The sequence below is a fragment of the Plecotus auritus genome (assembly GCF_963455305.1).
Source record: "Plecotus auritus genome assembly, chromosome: 7".
Classification (NCBI taxonomy): Eukaryota; Metazoa; Chordata; class Mammalia; order Chiroptera; family Vespertilionidae; genus Plecotus; species Plecotus auritus.
The window spans coordinates 106,529,827-106,552,711 of NC_137774.1; the positions used below are offsets into that span (position 1 = coordinate 106,529,827).

General features: G+C 41.0%; 1 protein-coding gene across 1 annotated transcript in view; it reads left to right on the top strand.

Annotated features, from left to right (window-relative positions):
• Nucleotides 1-1,001: 1,001 nt before the first annotated feature.
• Nucleotides 1,002-22,885, top strand: part of FEM1C (fem-1 homolog C) — a 32,071-nt gene continuing 10,187 nt past the window's right edge. The window contains exons 1-2 of the mRNA XM_080680287.1: nucleotides 1,002-1,306; nucleotides 2,148-2,873. Of these exons, the coding sequence (XP_080536413.1) occupies nucleotides 2,330-2,873 (544 nt within the window). The 5' untranslated portion in view covers nucleotides 1,002-1,306; nucleotides 2,148-2,329. The remainder of the gene's footprint in view (nucleotides 1,307-2,147; nucleotides 2,874-22,885) is intronic.

Genomic DNA, 22,885 nt, shown 5'->3' on the forward strand with positions numbered 1-22,885 from the left:
TTTGTTCTATATTTTCTTGTCAGTGATAGTAACCTTACCTTCAATATTGGGGTACTTATGTTGAGCCTATATACTGACTGCCTAAGGGAAATATGTCCCACCTAAAAATGATTATGTCAGTCTATGGTTGTTGGCACCAATTCAACACCAGATTGGGGGTGTGGTGAAAAGAAGGAAACTTTATTCAGGACAAAGTGCTGGGAAATTGAAGATTCTTTTTTCAAAAACTAATTTCTCATCATGATTCATTAAGGATGTTATTTCCCAAATATATTTAACCTCTTCTTCAATCGAATTTAATACATCCCATGTCTTAATGTGACGAATGACAGAGGTTTATTTCCTGCTGTATGAAATAATAATCTCGTTCATATTAATTTTTTAGCTTTCTTTCATTTCCTGGTTGTTCAGAGTTCAAGAACTCGACCTTGCTAACTTGTACTGCTCTTAAGTTTTAGCATTCCTTATAGCCTTTATACTTTTTAAAATCCGTACTTTAAAAAAGTAGTCATGTTTAGCAGCCTGCAAAACTAATCTTTTTCTCAAATTTGTTTCTTGTGGGGTTTTTTTTGTTTCTTTTTTGAGATCGGATTGGTATATTGTTGGGCCCACCAAAGGAAGGCGAGAACAGGCTAGTCCAAGAGAGTTTATTGTGTGTGAGAGAGTAATAATGGTTACTACCGCTCTGGGGTTCATGGCAGTGGGACCCAAAAGTTCCCCAAACAAGCGCCCAGAGAGCTGAAGACCGGAGGAGCCCGCCAGGTGACCGCAGCCCTCCCACTGACCTTCGGCTGCCGCGGCACTGGTGGCCCGCCCCCTCGTGGCACGCAGTTGCCTCCGCCCCCACCCCCTCCCGGTCGCGCTCCGCACGCAGGCGCGTACTCCGCCGGCTCTTGGCCACGCCCCTCCGCGCCGGCCCGCCCTGGCCAGCTGCTCCGCCCCTAGGCGGTTGCTCCGGCGGCCGCCGCCCTCCCCCGGCCCAATGGCGCGGCTGCCGCGTCAGTGATGAGAAATAGTGCTCAGGCTTGTCCGGCCCCAGGCCCGCAGCCCATTACACCATCCGCCGCGGCAGTCGCTGCAGCCGCTGCAGCCCGCACAGACAGGGAGGGCGGGAGGCGACTCGGCGGGGCGGGGCGAGCGGCGCGGCCGCACTCATTCCTGTGGGGCGCGGAGCATGGAGGAACTGAGCGGCTGCAGGCGGAGCTGGGCGGCGCAGGCTGCGGCCGGGACAACGGTTTCAATTTGAAGGGGGCGGCTGGAGCCCGAGCGGCCGGCTGCGGCGGCTGGAAGGACAAGCTACGGGCAGGTAGTGTCGGCGGCGGCCCTGCCGGGGCCTGAGGCGCCCGCGGGGAGGCCTGGGCGGGAAGGGGAAGGAGGGCGTCCTGGGCAGCTGAAGGTGGCGGCGGGCTGGAGGCCCCCGGCTGGTCCGCCCGCCGGGTGGGGGTCGTGGTCAATGGAGGACCTTGGGGAGGGGCTGCCCGTATCTGGGAAAGATAGAGGTGGAGGTTCTGTGAGGTGAAGGGGCGGCTGCGGTTTGGGGCCCTGCGATCCCTTGGGGGCGGGGGATCAAAATGGGGCAGGCGAAGTTAGCTAAAAAGCAGCCGGATTTCCTGAGAGCCTCTCTCTAGTAGTTTTAAAGGCAAGAGAGCCTTTCGGATGAGGGCTTGGCGTTGGCTGGCGGTGGCTTGTTTGTCTGATTTTTTGTTCCTTCACCAAACCCATTCTGGCCACCACGAGGCCACCCAGCCTCGCGCCCTTGATCGGCTCTCCTCTGCGGATGGGAGAAAGGCACAGCGCTGGACCCGCGCCTCGCGCCTCTGGGTTGTCCTCTCCCCGGGCGGGTGCAGCACAGAACTAGAACGAAGCTTGGCTAGTGAGGAGCCGAGAAAACCGGTTGCCTGTTAGTGTTTAAATTTACCATATATAGAGAAGAGTCCACCTCCCACCAAAACATTCGGGTGTGTGTGTACCTTTTTGTGTTCATTTTCACCTTTTGGGCGGGGGGAGGGGGGCGTTGGTGGCGTAGTAGTCCCCAAAATATGACTTTTCCTCCCCACAGGAGTAGAAATGATGAAAAACCAAAACAGTGTTTTTGCTTTTACCTATGAAAAATTCCAAACTACTACTTTTTTTTTTTCATTCTCCAGTTTGGTGCTCTGGTTGTCAGATGTTGGAAGGCAACAGGACAGAACAGACTCTACGTGTTTTTTTTATATCCGTCCTGGAGTTCTGTGATTAAAAGTGAACTTTGGTTTCCTGTTTGTGTTAGAGTTAACCCGGAGCTTTGCATTGAAGGATAAATAAAGCACAGCCTCTCACCTGGACATAAATGGATCTAAAGACAGCAGTATTTAACGCAGCTCGCGATGGCAAACTCCGACTTCTCACCAAGTTGTTGGCAAGCAAATCCAAAGAGGAGATTTCCTCCTTGATCTCTGAAAAAACAAATGGGGCCACGCCACTCTTGATGGCGGCCAGGTATGGGCACCTTGACATGGTGGAATTCCTCTTAGAGCAGTGCAGTGCCTCCATAGAAGTCGGGGGCTCGGTCAATTTTGATGGTGAAACCATCGAAGGGGCTCCCCCTTTGTGGGCCGCTTCTGCAGCAGGACATCTGAAGGTAGTTCAGTCTTTGTTAAATCATGGAGCATCTGTGAACAACACGACTTTAACCAATTCAACTCCTCTAAGAGCTGCCTGTTTCGATGGCCATTTGGAAATAGTGAAGTACCTTGTAGAACACAAAGCTGATTTGGAAGTGTCAAACCGGCATGGGCATACCTGCTTGATGATTTCATGTTACAAAGGACACAAAGAGATTGCTCAGTATTTACTTGAAAAGGGAGCAGATGTTAATAGAAAAAGTGTTAAAGGTGAGTTTCGCTTTTTCATTTGAATTTTTGTTTACCACTTATTTTCTAGAAGTTTGGTACATAATTATAAGCAGTGATGTTGAGTAAGTCAACACTGTCTTGTTTTGATAAGGATCCCTTCCAGTATAACCTTGTTGATGTTTCTCTGATATTTGATAACCTTGAACAAGTGTGATAGAAAGACCTCTGTTACTATGTTAAGCAGCATTTTCTGTCTCTTTTTGGAATAACTTCTAATTGCTGGAAAATGGATTCTTCAAAGTTACAGAGCATGTTAGTGGCAGTTGGATCTGAGCCATTAGCTTGTATTTCATCTTCTTCAGAATATACTTCAATGAATTATGTTTTTCTTAGCTTTAATTTTTGTAGGACACTCTTGGAGTAAAAACTATATTTAGTGAGTCATCTTGTTTATCTTAGGTCGGCATTTCTTTTGTTATTCTGTCAGGGAAGGCTAGGCCAAACTGACCTGGAAGGACAAGTATCAACGGAAAAGGAGAAAAATCTGTTCCCTTATTCCCTATTTATTGTGTGGCCAGTTTGTTTGGTTTTTAAATAAAGAATATGTATTAAATATAGCAAGAAAGAAAACAGATTTTTTAAAACTACTAACAATACTGAGAGCAAAACAAAGATTAGGTTAAACAAATGTGGATTTGTTGGCTAGCAACAAGGTAAATAACCTTTGTCCACAAAAGTTAAAGTTTACAATGGAGTATAATGTCTAGCGATTGTAGTAAACTTAACACAGCAAATGATAGTTTAGAATTTTTTAAAATTCTTAAAAAACAACTGTTCTGATACTACAATTTTTATACCTGAAGACCTATTTTTCTTAAACATTAGCAGCAAAATAATTCACTGTCTAATTAAAAAAAACTATTAAAACTTAAAAGTAGCATACATACATGGTAAAAAAAAAAAAATTCAAACAGCACAAATTGGTTTACAGTGTTTATAGTGAAAATTAAGTCCTATCACCTCTGATTTGTGGAGCTCCAACCGACCGGTAACCACTACAGTTTTTTTGTGTGTGTGTCCTAGAGATAGTCTATGCAAATACAAGGGTATGCCTCTATCAATCTCACCTTTCCTCTGTTAGTTGATGCATACTGTTTTAAAAAAAAATTCTAATTTATCTTGGATGTCATTCATCTCCAACACACATAGCTACCTCAGTCTGATTCATAGCTACACAGTACTTCATTGTATATAATTTATTTATCTATTCTCTGTTGATGGACAGTTCTGTCACATCCAATACAAACAGTGCTGCTGTGAATATTCTTGAACAAAAGTGTTGCACATTTGTGTGAAAGTAGCTGTATTGTAAATACTTACATGTGGAATTGCTGAATCGAAGTATATGTGCACTTATCACTGAATAGTGTCTGATTGCCTTTCAGACACTCTAAACTACACAGTTATGGGGCACATAGTTACTGGATATATTTATTAAAGTTAGTATCATCTTTTAAAAAAAGGTTTGTTATAAAAGTGAATCAGACTCATTTTGATTTTTCTGAAAATGTTCTTCACAGAGGAAATATAAAAATATCACAAAATCCAGACATTTAGAATTAAGCCTTCCAAAGATGTTTCTGAATTTTGTGAATAGATATATTATGCAATTTTATTTTATGTCCTCATCTATAGCCTGTTTTTAGCATACTAGATGTTATCTTTAATACCATTAATTATAGTTCTTTAATTTCAATAGCTGTATACTCTTCTAATGGAGTTTTATGTTGCTTCTAGCTTTTCAGTATGATACACATGTTTCTGTAAGCATTCTTTCTTATAAATGTTTTCAACTGTTCCCAATTGTCTCTAAGATAGGTTGTTAGGTCAGAGGACAGCATGACTTTTTTTTTATTTTTTAAAGAACACTATTTCTAATAGGACAAATTGCTGCTTAGAGACCATGTTAATACTAGGAATGCTTTGAAATCATAACTAAAAGAGGGTTAAAAGGTGTGGCTGCTTGTTTAGGCTTGTTGGATTTTTTGTTTCTTTGTTTTGGGTTTTTTATTTATCAGCCTAATGATGGACAGATTGTAGGTAAGTTCATATATTTAAGTAAGATTGGGGTATGTTTTAAACTCTTATATATCATTGGAGAGGTGAGTACTGGTACTATTTCCCTTGTGTTTTTCAAAGCTGCTTTATATACTCCTAGAAATATAGTAATTGAGAGAACTATATTGTAAATAACTCAGCCCGTGCAGCTATTGTGAGCATTTTCCGTAATAAACTCTGAACAGTATTTAACTTGATTGTCTTTGCTATTTTAGAAGAATATTTCTTTTTAATCACTATCATATAGCTGTGTGTATCCTTCCTCTTTTGGCCAATGGTCTGCTTAGTCTAGAGTCATTTTTCCCCGTGTCAGTATCATATATTTATGTCTCTAAAAAATATACGTAGCCCAATTTTATATGCATACATATATACACATACATATATGTGTATTTTATATATACAGGGTGTCCCAAAAAATGTATATATACTTTGAATAATATTCATTACAATGGGTTAAATCTGAAAAAGAAACATCAATTGAGCTGTCAGCTGTTAAAATATGTATACATACTTTGGGGGCACCTTGTCTATAATATATATTACTCTGTGTGTGGTACTCTACCTTTTCATGGTGCATTTTAATTTCAACAATGATTTTTAATGATTGTTGGGACAGATTAAAGTACATTGCACCCTCTCACTCTGATTCTGAAACTTCCATTCTTTGATGATCACTCTCATTGGCTCTTCAAAATTTTTTTTATGGGTAATAAAAAAGCAGGGATCAGTTGAAACTGAGGCAGGAACACTGGAGAAAGATTCGCTGGAGCATCAAGAAGAATTTTCCCCCCACATTTTTAATCCCATCTAGGAAATGGAAAACACTGATAAGATCAGAGATAAAATGGAGAGAGAGGAAGAGAGAGAGAAAAAAACATCAATGAGAGAGACATATCCATGGGCTGCCTCCTTCAAGCCCTGTACTGGGGATGGAACCCGAAACCTGGGCATGTGCCCTGACCAGGAATTGAACCAGCGACCTCTGGGTTCATGGGTTGACGCTCAACCAACTGAGCCATACCAGCCAGGGCTCTTAGGAAATTTTATATGTCAGCTGTTGGAAATGATTTTGAAGAAAGAAAAAGCCAAATAGATTATGCTTAGTCTGCTTAAATATAAAATGTATGTGACTTTTATATTCCATTACTTTTTAACATGCAGTGGCATTTGAATATATTATTTAACCTCTATCCATTACTTTTTAACAGGCTGTTGGCATTTTGAGCATATTTAAACTAAGGTGGAATACATTTTATTAATTGAGAAAGCCTTTATTGAGTCCCTCAGTGTGCCAGGCTGTTAGACTTAGGATATATAAAGATGAGTAAGACAAGATATCCAGTCTTTGATTCCTTGCCCTTGAGGAGCTTATGGTTTGACTAGAGGCCCAGTGCATGAAATTCGTGCACGGGGGTGTGTGTCCCTCAGCCCAGCCTGCACCCTCTTCAATCTGGGACCCCTCGAGGGATGTCCCACTGCTTGGGACTGTCCCAAGGCAGTCGGACATCCCTCTCACAATCCAGGACTGCTGGCTCCCAACTGCTCGCCTGCCTGCCTTCCTGATTGCCCCTAACCACTTATGCCTGCCAGCCTGATCACCCCCTAACCACTCCCCTGCTAGCCTGATTGACTCCTAACTGCTCGCCTGCCGGCCCAATTACCCCTAACTGCCCTCCCCTGCTGGCCTGGTCACCCCTAACTGCCCTCCCCTGCAGGCCTGGTCACCCCCCACCAATTGTCCTCCCCTGCAGGCCTGGTCCCCCCCAACTAACCTCCCCTGCAGGCCTGGGTCCCCCCCAACTGCCCTTCCCTACAGGCCCGGTTGCCCCCAACTTTCCTCCTCTGCCGGCCTGATCACCCCTATCTGCCCTCTCCTGCAGGCTTGATCGCCCCCAACTCCCCTCCCTTGCAGGCCTGGTCCCTCCCAACTGCCCTCCCCTGCTGGCCATCTTGTGGTGGCCATCTTGTGTCCACATGGGGGCAACCATCTTTGACCACATGGGGGCAGCCATCTTGTGTGTTGGAATGATGGTCAATTTGCATTATACTCTTTTATTAGATAGGATGGGAGAGACAGGTTAAGCAGATACTTAAACCACAATATGGTAAGTGCAACAGCAGTGCTTTCTTTTTTTGGAAATACTTTATCCCTAAACAACTCAGTCCCTTAGTGGACAGTGGGTTCCTCCTTTTCCCTTGGTATTCAAAGAGGGAAAAAAAAAACTTTGAAATATTTAGAGAAACTTCTCCAGTTTAGCACAGTTGATTTTTGAGACAGGAGAGTTGTTTGCTATTTAAAACTACAGACCCTAAATCAGAAGTGATTATACAGGCCAATCTTTGAGCTGTCACATTGATCTCAGCCCTGTATAGTTATAGTCATTTTTGGCTTTTTTTTCTTTTTTAAAAATATGTTTTTATTGATTTCAGGGAAGAAGGGAGAGGGAGAGAAAGATAGAAATACCAATGATGAGAGAGAGAATCATTGATTGGCTGCCTCCTGCACGTCCCTCACTGGGGATTCGAGCCCGCAACCTGGCATGTGCCCTGACTGGGAATTGAACCCTGACCTCTTGGTTCATAGGTCAATGCTCAACCACCAAGCCACGCCAGCTGGGCTCTTTTGTTCTTCATTATTATTTATTTATTTATTTATTTATTTATTTTAAATTATTTTTTTAAATAAATCTTTATTGTTCAGATTATTACAGGTGTTCCTCTTTTTTCCCCCCATAGCTCCCCTCCACCTGATTCCCCACCCCACCCCATGCCCTTTACCCCCCGCCACTGTCTTCATCCATAGGTGTAAGCTTTTTGTCCAGTCTCTTCCCGCACCCCTCACACCCCCTCCCCCCTGAGAATTGTCAGTCCACTCCCTTTCTGTGTCCCTGATTTTATTATATTCACCAGTCCATTCTGTTCTTCAGATTTTTTATTCACTTGATTTTTAGATTCACTTGTTGGTAGGTATGTATTTGATGTCATTTTGTTGTTCATAATTTTTATCTTTACCTTTTTCTTCTTCTTCCTTTTCTTAAAGAACACCCTTCAGCATTTCATGTAATCCTGGTTTGGTGGTGATGAACTCCTTTAGCTTTTTCTTATCTGTGAAGCTCTTTATCTGACCTTCAACTCTGAATGATAGCTTTGCTGGGTAGAGTAATCTTGGTTGTAGGTTTTTGCTGTTCATCACTTTGAATATTTCTTGCCACTCTCTTCTGGCCTGCATAGTTTCTGCCGAGAAATCAGCTGACAGTCGTATGGGTGCTCCCTTGTAGGTAACTAACCGTTTTTCTCTTGCTGCTTTCAAGATTCTCTCTTTGTCTTTTGCCCTTGGCATTTTAATTATGATGTGTCTTGGTGTGGTCCTCTTTGGATTCCTCTTGTATGGGGTTCTGTGTGCTTCCTGAACTTGTAAGTCTATTTCTTTCACCAGGTAGGGAAAGTTTTCTGTCATTATTTCTTCTAATAGGTTTTCAATATTTTGCTCTTTCTCTTCTTCTGGCACCCCAAAAATTCGGATGTTGGTACGCTTAAAGTTGTCCCAGAGGCTCCTTACACTATCTTCATATTTTTGGATTTTTTCTTTTTGTTTTTCTGGTTGGGTGTTTTTTGTTTCCTCATATTTCAGATCTTTGGTTTGATTCTTGGGGTACGTTGATCTACAGTTGAGTTTCTGTATATTCTTTATTTCAGACAGTGTATGCTTAATTTCTGACTGGTCCTTTTCCATTTTTTTGGCATTCTCATTAAGGTCCTTGAAGGTCTCACTAAGCTCCTCGGAGGTCTCATCAAGTTTCTCGGCGGTTTTTAGAAGATTCTTGAGTAACCTTATAAATGTGGTTCTGAACTCTATGTCGTCCATTAGTTTGCTTTCCTCCATTTCTCTCATTCGTGACATGTTTCTTTGTCTCCGCATTTTGCTGCTTCCTTGTGTTGATGGAGTGGCTTTGTGTGGTAGGTGACCTATAGGGGCCAGTAGCTCAGCCTCCCCAATCACCTGAGGTGGACGCCTTTGGTACACCCCTTTGTGGGCTGAGTGCAAAGTCTTGGTGTAGTTAAGCCTTGATTGCTGTTGGTACACTGGGAGGAATTGACCTCCAGGCCATTTGACTGTGAGGACCCGTTGTGTCTATAATGGAAGAACTGCTGCGCTGGAGACACGCTTATGGTGCAGGACTTGTTTCAGTGGGGCTTTGGTGCTCACTGAGTCTGCCTCTTGAATGTATCACTTATGGATGTGAGGAGTTGAAATCTGGTGTCTCACACTGACCACTAGGTACACTGGCTTCTGGATCTCCAATGGGGTGCAGGTCAGCTACTGTCTGAGGCCACTCAGCAGGAGCTACAGCAAGAACTACAGTTTTCTCTTCTTTGCTTGGGGTTTGGAGGTTTTGGTGCTGTCTGACCCGGGCTGCAAGTTTGCTAGGTTAAGCTGCGATAGGGCAGGCCATTCATATGCTAAAGCCGCTGCTTGGAGCTTGGGTGGGTTCGTAGATTGTGCAGGGCGGGGTCTCAGGGCGTGACTAGGCTAGAGCGTGGCAAACAGCGATGGCTGCCAGTAAGCCGGCTCTGCGGCTCTGCGTATCCAACCCACGCCCTAGCACAATAAACAATTGTTCCTGCGCGCAGCCCTGCAAGCAAGCCTCCCTCACTTTCCAACCCCACGGCGGACAGTCCAGCTTCTCCCCGTAGGAGTTTGGGTCCACCGCGTCTCCCCAGAAACTGGAGTTCAGAGTAATCGGGAGCTTATCTCCCTTCAGGTTGAAAACAGCAGCGCTCCCCGTCACCCATCGCCAGCCCTATTCGCGCGTCTCCGTACCTCAGCTTTTCAGTGCTTGTGCACCCCTCAATGCTGTTTGCTCTTTCCTTCTAGTTGTAGAACTTCCACTCAGCCAGCTTTCCTGTGGTTCTGGGTGATAGACGTTTTGTCTTTTAGTTGTAGTTTTGAAATTGTTGTGTGAGGCAGCAGTTTAGGTGTTTACCTACGCCGCCATCTTGGATCTCCCCCATTATTTTTTTAAACTTAGAATGGGACTTTGCAGATCTATGGTAAAGTTACTTAAAGCCCTTCAATTCTGCTTTTATACCAAAATTTAACTGGTAAATGAGCAGCTGAAAGTGATTGAGTACTACAGATCAATGGAACAGCTCTGAGTTGGAATTGGGGAGGCTGGCTCTAGAGGTCACACCATCCTCATGCATGGGTCAGTCATTTTAGATACCCAAGGTAATTAGTAAATTGGTAATAAGATAATTACTGTGCATTTTCTGTAGGCAAGACATTGTGTTGGACAATGTGGAGGCTATGAGAAGATATGGGAAATCACATTTGTTAATTGCTAAAGGAATGGTATAAATCTATGTTCTAGAATTTTATAAAAGTATACTTACCTAGACTTCATGGAGAAGTTGAACTGGGCCTTGAAAGGATTGTTGTGGTTCAGATCTGCAGAAGAGATTTGATATAGTTCTTAACACTGAGGAAATGGCATAAGGAAAGACACATTGAGATATATGTTTGGAATGCCCAGGAATTGGAAGGTAGGTGTACTGTTTGGACCAAAGGGCTAAATTATAAAGGATATTGACTTCTAGGTAAAGGTGTTTGATTTTATTCTTTATGCAGTGGTAAGCTAGTGAAAGTTTTCAGCAGAAGAATAACTGAGATTTTTTAGAGAAACTCATCTAACTACATTCTACTTAGCTCTTTGAGGTTAGATGCCTGGTGTTTGTATCCACGCATTAGAAAGAGTATCTGGCCCATGGTAAGTATTTAGGAAATGGGCTTGTTGAATGAATGTCTTGGATTTAATAGAAGAAAGATTGTAAGTTACTTGAAAGCAAGGACTGTGTTTTGTAGTCCTTTCAATATGGAAATAAATACATATGTGAAAAATTGACAATAATTGTGAAAAATGGGTGGTCCAGGTGGAATTCTATAGAGTTTAGAAAAGGGAGAAATCCACATAGGCTCATGTTAAGTGTAGCTAGCATGTAAGGGTTTCTAGAGAGCTAGTTCATGCAGTGTTTTTATTTTATTGCAACTTTCCAATTTATATGTAAGTATAAAGAAGAATACATTGAATCACTATATACTTATCACCTTGTTTCAACGATTATCCACATTTGCCAAAGTTTTAAAAAATGTGTATTTCTCCTCTCCTTTTGTTTTCTGCAGTAATTTAAAGCAAAAACCCAGGCAATACATTATTTCTCTCCCATAGTATAGGCATTTCAGGGTATAGATGTATTTCAGTCAAGACAATTTTAAAAAGGGAAAGATATTACATATATATATTGCTTTATATATGTGTGTGTGTGTATATATATGTATTTACATATATATACACACACACACATATATAAAGCATTATATATATGTAATATATATTGTTCCATGTTCATTCTTTTCCCTCTTGTATCTCCTTGCACACTTCCCTGTATCCTTAGGGAATTTGTTATCCTAATTGGAAAGCTAAGCTGTAGATGATGTGTAAATTGAGTTCAGTAGGAAAATAGTGGAGATTGGATTTTGAAATGTGAATTCTCACAGAATTGAAGTTGAATTGAAATGAATAGATCCTTTGCACTACTGCTATTTCAAGAGCTGTAGGCAGCACCACGAATTGAAGGCAGTTTTACTTAATGACTTTTGGGTACATGTGGTTCTCTCATGGAGTTCATCTGAATCACATTTTTCAAGATTGATGAATTAAATTTGATTAAAACAAAGTTATGGAAGCCCTTGGTATTCTAGAGATTTATGCTATTGAGATATCAGGAATCTATGTGTTGGAAGATGGAGGTGGAAGTAGTGGGGAAAGGCCTAAGTAAAGAAGTCACAAGGATGCAAACTGACTGAAACATCTTTCTCTTTTTTCTCTCACTTTGGGAAGAATTACAGTTGAATAGAGTGAACTATTGAGACCGGAAAGGAAATTTTAATGAAGTCAGAATTATAATGTTGATGCTTTTATCAAGTTTCATTGTGTAATTTTTATCAAATTACGCTATTATTTGTTTTAGTCCTGATTCCTTAGCCTTGAAAATTCTATTTTCAAGAGCCATTTCAAAGGCAATTTTTCATCCCTAGTTGAACTGCTTACCCTTTTCCCCATCTTTACAAGTAGTCCTCTTATGGAAGCTTAGTCCCAGCTACAAAGTTGAAGAATGATGCTAAACACAATAGGCTAAAGAGGTCCTATTGCAACAGATTTGGGCATTTCCAGACAAATCCATTACAATAAAAGACACTTTAATTGCTGTTTCTATAAGTCAAAACTTACCAAAAACACAGGTACGTTGACTTTAAAACAGCTTTCACATACCATTCACTGACTTAAAGTATATAAATCAGTGGTTTTTAGTATGTTCACAGAGTTGTGCAACCATCACCACAGTCACCTTTTCACCCCCACCTACAGCCCCGCAAAAAAACACAATATCCATTAATATTCACTGCCATTCCCCGCTTCTCCCTCATCCCCAAATAGACTAGTTTTAGACAACCAGTAATATTTCTGTCTCTATCAATTTATCTGTCCTGGACATTTCATACAATATGGGTCATTTCATATAATATAGAATCATAATATGGGTCTTTTGTGACTTGCTTCTTTTATTTAGCATAATGTTTTCAAGGCTCATTTATTTTGTAGCATGTCAGTACTTTATTTTTATTGTTGAATCCACTGTATAGATATATCACATTTATTCATTCATCACTTGATGGACATTTGGGTTTCTACTTTTTGGCTATTAGGAATAATGCTGTTATGAATATTCGTGTAGAAGTTCTAAGGATGTATGTTTTCATTTTTCTAGCATAGGTAGAGATAGAATTGCAGGGTCACATGGTAACTCTGTTTAACCTTTTGAGGAACTATCAAGCCGTTTTCCAAAGTAGCTGCACCATTTTACATTCCTATTAGCAATGTAGGAGGGATCCACTTTTTCCATACCCTTACTAACATTTGTTATTCCCCTTCTTTTTAAGATAACCATCTTAGTGGGTGAGAAGTTGTATCTCATTGTGGTTTTGATTTTTATTTCTCCAGTAGCTAATGACTGAGCATCTTTTCATATGCTTATTGTCCATTTGCATATCTTCTTTGGGGAGTGTGTACCTATCCTTTGCACCGTTTTAAATTGGGTTCTGTATCTTTTTATTACTGAGTTGTAAGAGTAATTTATATATTCTGAATACAAGTTCTATAACATATATAACTTGAAATTTTTTTCAACATTTGGTGGATTTTCATTCTTTTGAAGGTGTTTATTGCAGCAATTTGGATTATATTTTACAAACTAATTTAAAAATATTTGACTATGGGTCATTTACTTAGATTTGATTTAAACAAGAAAATTGTTAGGAATAGACTTCAGGGTTTACTGATACTCTTTACTAGATAAACAGGAACTTTTCTGTGGATCAACTGTGTAATCTAGTTGTACAGAACCCCCTATGTCTGCTATGGCATGTAAGTACAGGCCGTCCTCGGGTTACGTCGGACTCGACGTACATCGTTTTGTGGTTACGTTGCCATCTCCCATTTATTTATTAAAAAAAAAAAGTTCCATCATTTCAACGTATGTACATATGGGCTTTATGTTTTTTATTATTTATTTACCACAAGTAAAGGCCAGGAATATCTTTCTTTTAAATTTTTTTACTGTTTCACTTCATTACTGCTGTGTATGTGCTCCATGTGAGTAACGTAGGTGCTTATGTAGGTGGGTTCTGACTTAACGGAGAAAATCGCCTTACATTGCGCTGTAGGAACAGATCTCCGATGTAACCTGAGGACCTACTGTATTTAAATTTAGAGTAAAGAAGAATAGTGAAGTTTTGTTTCTGTATGGTGTAAAATAGGGCTATGACCTAACTCTCCTTTTAAACTTATATTTATACTAGAGGCCCAGTGCATGAAATTTGTGCACGGGGGCGGGATGTGTCCCTCAGCCTAGCTTGCACCCTCTCCAATCTGGGACCTCTCAAGGGATGTCTGACTGCCAGCCTGATTGATGCCTAACTGCTCCCCTGCCAGCCTGATTGCCCCTAACTGTCCTCCCCTGCAGGCCTGGTCACCCCTAACTGCCCTCCCCTGCAGGCCTGGTCACCCCCAACTGCTCTCCCCTGCAGGCCTGGGTCCCCCCCAACTGCCCTTCCCTGCAGGCCCAGTCGCCCCCAACTTCCCTCCTCTGCCGGCCTGGTCACCCCTAACTGCCCTCCCCTACAGGCTTGATCACTCCCAACTGCCCTCCCTTGCAGGCCTGATCCCTCCCAACTGCCCTCCCCTGCTGGCCATCTTGTGTCCACATGGGGGCAGCCATTTTGTGTGTTGGAGTGACAGTCAATTTGCATATTACTCTTTTATTAGATAGGATAGAGGCCTGGTGCATGGGTGGGGGCCAGCTGGTTTGCCCTGAAGGGTGTCCCAGATCAGGGTGGGGGTTCCCTTGGGGCGTGGGGTGGCCTGGGCGAGGGGCCTGGGGTGGTTTGCAGGCTGGCCACTCCCCCCAGCAACCCAAGTGGAGGCCCTGGTATCTGGGGTTTATTTATCTTCTATAATTGAAATTTGTAGCCTTGAGCGGAGGCCAGGGCAGGCCAGGGTGGGTGGAAAGCTTGGCTTCCTCCATTGCCGGGGAAACCCAAGCCTCCTGCTCTCTCCAGCTCCGTGGCCGTAGCCATTTTTGTTGGGATTTATTTATCTTCTATAATTGAAACTTTGTAGCCTTGAGTGGAGGCCTGGGCCGGCCAGGAAGCTTGGCTTCCTCCATCGCTGGGGAAACCCAAGCCTCCTGCTTGCTCCGTGGCCACAGCCATTTTTGTTGGGATTTATTTATCTTTTATAATTGAAACTTTGTAGCCTTGAGTGAAGGCCAGGGCTGGCCAGGGTGTGCGAGAAGCTTGGCTTCCTCCATTGCCGGGGAAACCCAAGCCTCCTGTGGCTCTGTGGCCGCAGCCATCTTGGTTGGGTTAATTTGCTTACTTGCTCCTGATTGGCTGGTGGGCATGGCTTGTGGGTGTAGCGGAGGTGTGGTCAATTTGCATATTACTCTTTTATTAGATAGGACTAGTAGCCCTGCACACGAATCCATGTGCCAGTAGGTCTCTGCTGCCCTCCTGTAACTCTCCCGCCCCACCTCATAGTTTGCTGCCCTGCCCCCTCCTGTAGCTCTCCACTGCCCACTGTAATTTGCTGCCCCACCCTCCTGCAGATCTGTGATCCGGTCTTTACGCCTCATGGCGTAATGGATAATTATCATATTCCTCTCTTATTATAAAGGATCACTTGATAGCGCTATTAGATATGTTAGCTATATGACAAATATATATAGTAAGTCCTCATTTAATGTCATCTATAGCGACTTTAAGCAAAAGGATGTATAATGAGACCAATTTTACCTTGGGCTAATTTTTATAAACAAGAGTTAAGTTCCTAGGACATCTCATCAATGTTATAATTAAACGATGAATGAAACAATGTTATTCGAGGACCTGCTGTATAGCAAACAAAAACATAAGATTCATTCTCTATTTCCTTGCTGCTCAGTTAGCAAAGGCCAGCAGCATAGGCATCACTTGGAGCTACCTCTAGATCAGCTGACTCAGATTTGCATTTTACTGTGATCCTCTGGTGTTTGTACACTGAAGTTTGAGAAAAACAACTTTATGTGACTTAGTTCAAGTTTTGTGTTTGTGTTGTTTTGAACTATGTGAAGACTTTACAGGCAGTGGAATCTGTTGAATTGATATTGCTAGAAAAAGTAATTTAAATTATAACAAACATTTTGTATTTGTTAAATATTTTATTGCCTTATGAGGACAATTTTGTTTCATTAAAAAGATAAATTCTGTTTACTCTTTGGGAGTGGTTTAGAAATGGACTGAATTCTGATTCTGGTAAGTAATCTTACCCAAATTGAGATATTTATAAATGTTTATATAGCATATCTAACACTTTAATGAAACAACTGATAGAGCAAACTATACAGCCATATCTTGTTCTATTGCATTTCATTTTGTTGCGCTTTGCAGATACTATGTTTTTTTTTACAAATTGAAGGTTTGTGGCAACCTTGCATCAAGCAAGTCTGTTGGTGCCATCTTTCCAACAGCATTTGCTCACTTTGTGTCTCTGTGTCACATTTTGATAATTATCTAATATTTCAGACTTAATTATATTTGTTGTGGTGATCTGTGATCATTGACTTTTGATATTATTATTATTATTATTTTTGGGTGCCATGAACCATGCCAATATGATAATGAACTTAATATATAAATGTTGTTTGTGTTCTGACTACTCCACCAACTGACTGTTCCCCTATCTCTCCTTCTCCTGGGCCTCCCTTGTTCCCTGAGACTCAACAATACTGAAATTAGACCAGTTAATAACCCATTAATGGCCTCTAAGTGTTCAAGTGAAAGGAACAGTCACAGATCCCTCACTTTAAATCAAAAGCTAGAAGGCATGTCAAAACCTGAGATAAGTTGAAAGTGAGACCTCTTTGTGCCAGTTAGCCAAGTTGTGAATGCAAAGGAAAAGTTCGGGAAGGAAATTAAAAGTTCTACTCCAGTGAACACAAATTATAAGTAAAACAGCCTTAAATGCTGATAGGGAGAACATTTTAGTGGCTTGTATAGAAGATCAGACCAGCCACAATGCTCCCATAAGCCAAAGCCTAATCCAGAGCAAGGCCTTAACTTTCTTTAATGAAGAGAAAGATAGAGAGGTGAGGAAGCTGCAAAGAAAAGTTTGAAGCTAGCACAGATTGGTTCGTAAGGTTTAAGGAAAGAAGCTGTCTCCATAACATAAAGGGCTGATGTAGAAGCTGCAGCAAGTTTTCTAGAAGACATAGCTAAGATGATGAAGGTCGCTACATTAAACAATAGATTTCATTGTAGACAAAACAGCCTTATATTGGAAGAAGATGCCATCTAGGACTTTCATAGCTAGAGGAGAAGTCAATGCCTTTTGCCTTATTTTAAGAAATTGCCTGTCACCCCAACCTTCAGCAACTACCACCCTAATCAGTCAGAAGCCATCAACATCAAGTCAAGGCCCTCTGCCAGCCAAATGATTACGACTTGCTGACGGCTCAGATGATGGTTAGTATTTTTTAGCAAGATGTATTTTTAAGTTAAGGTATGTACATTGTTTTTATAGACATAACACTATTGCACACAATAAACTATAGTATAGTGCAGGGGTGGGCAAACTTTTTGATTCGAGGGCCACAATGGGTTCTTAAACTGGACCGGAGGGCTGGAACAAAAGCATGGATGGAGTGTTTGTGTGAACTAATATAAATTCAAAGTAAAGGAGTGGAGGGGAGAGCAAGAGAACCGGATAGAACAGCCGGATCCGGCCCGCGGTCCGTAGTTTGCCCACAGCTGGTATAGTGTATCATAACTTTTATATGCACAAGAAACAAAAAAATAAATCGTGTGACCCGCTTTATTGTGATAATAGCTTTATTGCAGTGGCCTGGAACCAAACCTGCAATATCTCTGATATATATCTGTATACAGTAAATATAATAGATAACTTGTTATCATTTACTAATCCCAGAAACGAACATAAATTAGACATGTCATAAAAGAAAATGAAGTTTGTGAACAGACATGGAAAATGTTCTATATAACTAGTTATAAAGGTAATATAAATTAAAATTCAAAGATTGATTCCAGTGCTAGAAAGAATACTGTAAAATTGGAACTTTTGAAATATTTTATAATTCCTTTGAAAATGAATTAAAGATGTGTGTTAAGCTATCACACATTTGTGTTTCTGTTTTTAGGTAGGCATTAATTTTTTTTCATGTGTTTATTGAAGTATAATTTATATAGAAATAAGATCCATCCTTTTTAGTATACAGTTCTATAACTTTTGACAGTTATATACTGTAATTTAACTACCACTACAATAAAGTTAGAACAAAAGGTTCCTTCAAGCCCTTTTGTAATTAATCCCTCTTCCAATACACACTCCCTGGCAGTCACTGGTAGGCACTAATTGTAATAGTGAAAATTCTGAAACAGTGTAGATGTCCATTAACAGGAAGGTGTTAATATAAATTAGATGTCCATTAACAGGGAAGTGTTTATGTAAATTATAACATGCCTCCTTATTTGAACTTTCATCATAAAGATATTAAGAATTATTAAGTAGTAACTATGTAGTTCATGTAGTAACAACATGAAAAAAAAAGAACAAGATGTAGGAGAAAAGCATGCAATAGTTGTATATGTACTGATTATAACTTTATCAAAGCATACCATGTAAAAGAGACTTGGAGACATGAAACAAAAATTATGGTTGCTCTAAAATTTGTTGTGTTTTTTTTTTAAGCCTCTGTTTTCTAAACTTTTAAGTAATACTATAATTTAGAATATTTTCTTAGGGTTTCCAGGGCATGAAAGTTGTGGTTTGATATACTTACGTTGTTAGAATATTAACTAGATGTCCTCAATTAAGAAGATCCTCTTCTAAGATTTTACTTTTTAAACTTCTGTATCTTCAGAGGCTAAGTTTGAATCACTTTTTGTGATATCAAGTATTAAAAATGTAACAATCTATCTCAGCTTTAACAGTGTGCTAACTGCTGTCTGGGATATACAGGAAATATAGGATCTGTGTACTTTAGGAATATCGACAATTTAGGTAAGAAAACCTATTTCTGAAGCAGTGACATTATACTATTACTAGAGGCCCGGTGCATGAAATTTGTGCACGGGGTGTGGGGGTCTCTCAGCCTGGCCTGCACCCTCTCCACTCCGGGACCCCTCAGGGGATGTCCGACTGCCTCTTGCAATCCAGGACTGCTGGCTCTTAACTGCTTGCCTGCCTGCCTGCCTGATCGCCCCTAACCACCTCTGCCTGCCTTCCTGATCACCCCTAACTGCTCCCCTGCTGGCCTGATCCGGGACCGCTGGCTTCTAACTGCTTGCCTGCCTGCCTGCCTGTATGCCTGCTTGATCGCCCCTAACTGCCTCTGCCTCACCCCGCACCCAGGACCCAGGATTCCCTCCTCTGGCCGGCCGCAGGCATCCAGGGCCTGGGCTGGCTTCGCCCGGGCCAGCTGCAGCTGCAGGAGACTGTAGGTGAGCGGTTTTGCCTGGGCTGCAGCTGCAGGCACCTGGGCCCACGGGGTGGGTGGCTTGTCCCTCACCCAGGCCGCAAGCGCTGGCACCTGGGACCATGGGGCGGGTGACTTGTCCCACTCTTGGGCTGCAGGCGCAGCCTCTGGCACCCAGGACCGCGGGGTGAGCGGCTTGTTCCTCTCCCAGGCCACAGCCTGGCTGGTCCCCATTCCTCTCTCATGAGCTCATCTGTGCCTGGCTGGTCCCCCTTCCTCTCTCCCCAGAGTGTCTGAGCTGTGGCGGCGTGACGGCATGAGGGCGTGAAAACCATTTGCATATTAGCTCTTTATTATATAGGATTATATAGGATAAGATATTGCATAATATTTTAATAGAGGATGCAATATGAATACCTACCAGAGTGAGTTATACATTTATTTACCAGGCTTTCTCAACATGGCAAATTGATACGATATAACTAAGGAGGCCTCTTTGAGCAGGTAAACTTCTTGGTGAAACTTGAAGGACAAGAAGTTAAAAAGAAAGAGCATATTGCAGGAAAAATTAAGAGCAGAGGTTTGGAAATGGGAGTGAGCAGACTGTTCCTGGTGTTGGGAGAGATACTTAGGATGGAGTGATGTGAAGCATAAGCAGAATATCTGCGTTATGGATGGCAGGTATTGATAATTTTTTAAAATATATTGATTTTAGAGTGGAAGGGAGAGGGAGAAAGAGAGAGAGAGAGAGCAAGAAACATCAATGATGAGAGAGAATGATTGGCTGCCTCCTGCACACCCCCTACTGGAGATTGAGCCCGCAACCCAGGCATGTGCCCTTGGCCGGAATTGAACCTGGGACCCTTCAGTCCACAGGCCGACACTATCCATTGAGCCAAACCAGATAGGGCTGATTATGTCTTTTGAATTAGGGCAGGTGTTGGCAAACTATGGCCCACGGGTCAGGTCTTGCCTACTCCCTTTTTTTTTGGATAAGCCAGAAATGGTTTTTATATTTTTTAATGGTTTAGAGAAAAATCAAATGAAGAATAATAAAATTTTATGATGTGAAAATTAAAGGAAAATCACACTTTGGTGTCCATAAGTAAAGTTTTGTTAGAAAAACACCATGTCCATTAATTTAACATACAGTAGTCCCCTCTTATCCCAAGTTTCACTTTCCATGGTTTCAGTTATCCAAAGTTAACCATGGTCTGAAAATATTAAATGGAAAATTCCATAAGAAACAATTCATGAGTTTTAAATTACACACTGTTCTGAGTAGTGGAATGAAATCTCTCACTGTCCCGCCTGGAACGTGAATCATTCCTTTGTCAGGCATATTCACACTGTATACACTTCTCACCTGTTGGTCACTTAGTAGACCTTGGTTTAAACATTATCATAGGTATATATGAATAGGAAAAAACAACATACTGGGTGGGGCAAAAGTGGTTTTTAGTTATGAGAATATGAAACATAGTTTATTCTTGTATTATTATTTCTTAATTTCTATATTATTTTTCATACGAACAACTGTCCTCGGTTTAGGAATTCATTGAGGATCTTGGAATGTATCCCCTGTGGGTAAGGGAAACTACTGTATTGCCTATGGAGCCTTTTAGGCTTATGGCCTACAAAGCCTAAAACACTACTTAGCCCTTTACAAAAAAACTTTGCCAACTCTGGCAAAACTTTGGGCGGATTCACAGTGCAACATTCATACTCGAGGTGATAAGAAATGAGGCTGGAGAGGTAGGGTAGGGAGAACTGTTTTTCAGTCTTTACAATCCATTTCCCATAGTGTTATCTTATGTGTATTCCCACTAATCACGATTAGGCTTTATTTCATATACCATGACTTCCTCAGATTTCTTCCTATTGCCTTCCCACAGATGGTGCTTTGAGAATCAGTGCTGTAGAATTTCAAAAGCCATCTTAAAGATTTTTAGCTATTTCCATACAGGAATCATGAAAGCTTTAGAGTTGGAAAGTAATGTGATTGGTGAGAGTTTTATTATGAGGTTTGACTTATATTAGGTACTAGAGGCCCCCATACACGAAATTCGTGCACTGGTAGGGTCCCTAGTGGCCTCTGGCTGCCAGCTGCCAGCCGGATACTCCCTCCCTTCTCCCAGTTGCCTGCTGCCGCCAGCCAGGGCCTCCCTCCGTCCCCCTGGCCGCCGCCTGTTGCTGTTGGCCAGGGCCTCTCTCCCTTCCCCTCGGCCGGCCCTGCCCCCTGGTCAAACTCCCAGACAACTCCTGGTCGAGGGGACAATTTGCATACTACAATTTTATTATATAGGATAACATATTCATTGGACTCTAGTGTATTAATGGTTTGGAGAAAAATGCTTTACTAGCATTTAAAATGTGACCAGTCCTGAGAAACGAGTGGTATTCTGAAATGGTGACTGGGAATCGTAGGTTTATGTTTTACTACTAATGTCTCTGTTTTCTATTTGTAGATACGTTTCTCTTCTTTGTGCAGTTATTAATATAACAAAGGGGCAATAGTTAAATAAAATTTAGGAAAACAAAAAATTCTTTGCTAGCATGTTGATACCTTTTTCTTCATTATTTCTGCTTTTTATTATTTGCTTTTACTTCCTCTCGTTTTAATTTATTGTTTTCCCCCTATAACTTCTTGAGATGGAAACTTAGGTAATTTTTTAAAAGCCTTCTCTAATGTACATTTAATTTAAGCACAGTTCTAGCCATATTCTACAAGATAATGTTTTCATTATCATCCAGTGAAAAGTATTTTCTATTTGACCCATGGGTTATTTATGAATTTGAAATATATGGAGATTTTCCTAGTTTTTTATATCTAACTTGAATTGTGAGCTGAAAACATACTCAGTGATTTCAGTCTCTTGACATTTGTGTCAGACTCATTTTATGGCCCAGAATATATGATCAATATTTGTATACACTCCATGTATCCTTGGGAAAAAATGGTATTTTATAGGTTTTGAGTTCAGTGTTCATTTATATGTGTCAGTTAAATCAAGTTTGTTAATTGTGTTCAGATCTTCTATATCCTTTTTGGTTTTGGTCTTTATTCCGGGAAAGGTGTGTTCAAATGTACTATGATTGTGTGTTAGTCTCATTTTCCTTGTAGTTCTGTTGGTTTTTGCTTTCTATAATTCAAACCTATGTTTGTAGATGAAAACAAATTTAGAATTTTATCTTTATGTTATTTTGAATTTTATATCATTTACAAAATGTTTTTTTTTATCTGTAATCATGCATTTTACTTTAAAGTTTACTTAGTCTCATCATTTAATATCAGACAGCTTTTTTATGATTAGTTTTTGCATAGGAGATATATATTTTTTCCATCTTTACACTTCAACCTTTTCCTTTCCTTGTATTTAATGTGTGTCTCTTTTAAGGAGCATGCAGTTCAGTTTTATGTGTTTATATTTTTAGTCTGACAGTTTCTATCTTTCAATGGGAACTTGTAGTTTGCTTGCATATAATGTAAGTACTGATATATTTGGATTTTAATCTCCTAGCTACTTTTTGGTTTTTATTTGCCCTACTTGTTTTATATTCTTTGCCTCTCCTTTTTTCCTTTGTTTGGATTATTTTTCATTATTTTTTTCTCTATATTAAGAGAATATGTAGTAATTACATACATAACAACCATTATTTTAGTGGTTACCCTAGATCAGTGGTCGGCAAACAGCGGCTCGCGAGCCACATGCGGCTCGCGAGCCGCGGTTTGCCACTCTGTTGACAAATGAGTTTGCTGACCACTGGGATAGGGGCTTAATCACAAGGAACAACAACAGCCTGTAATTATTGGAATCGAGAGTCTAGGTCAGTGGTCTGCA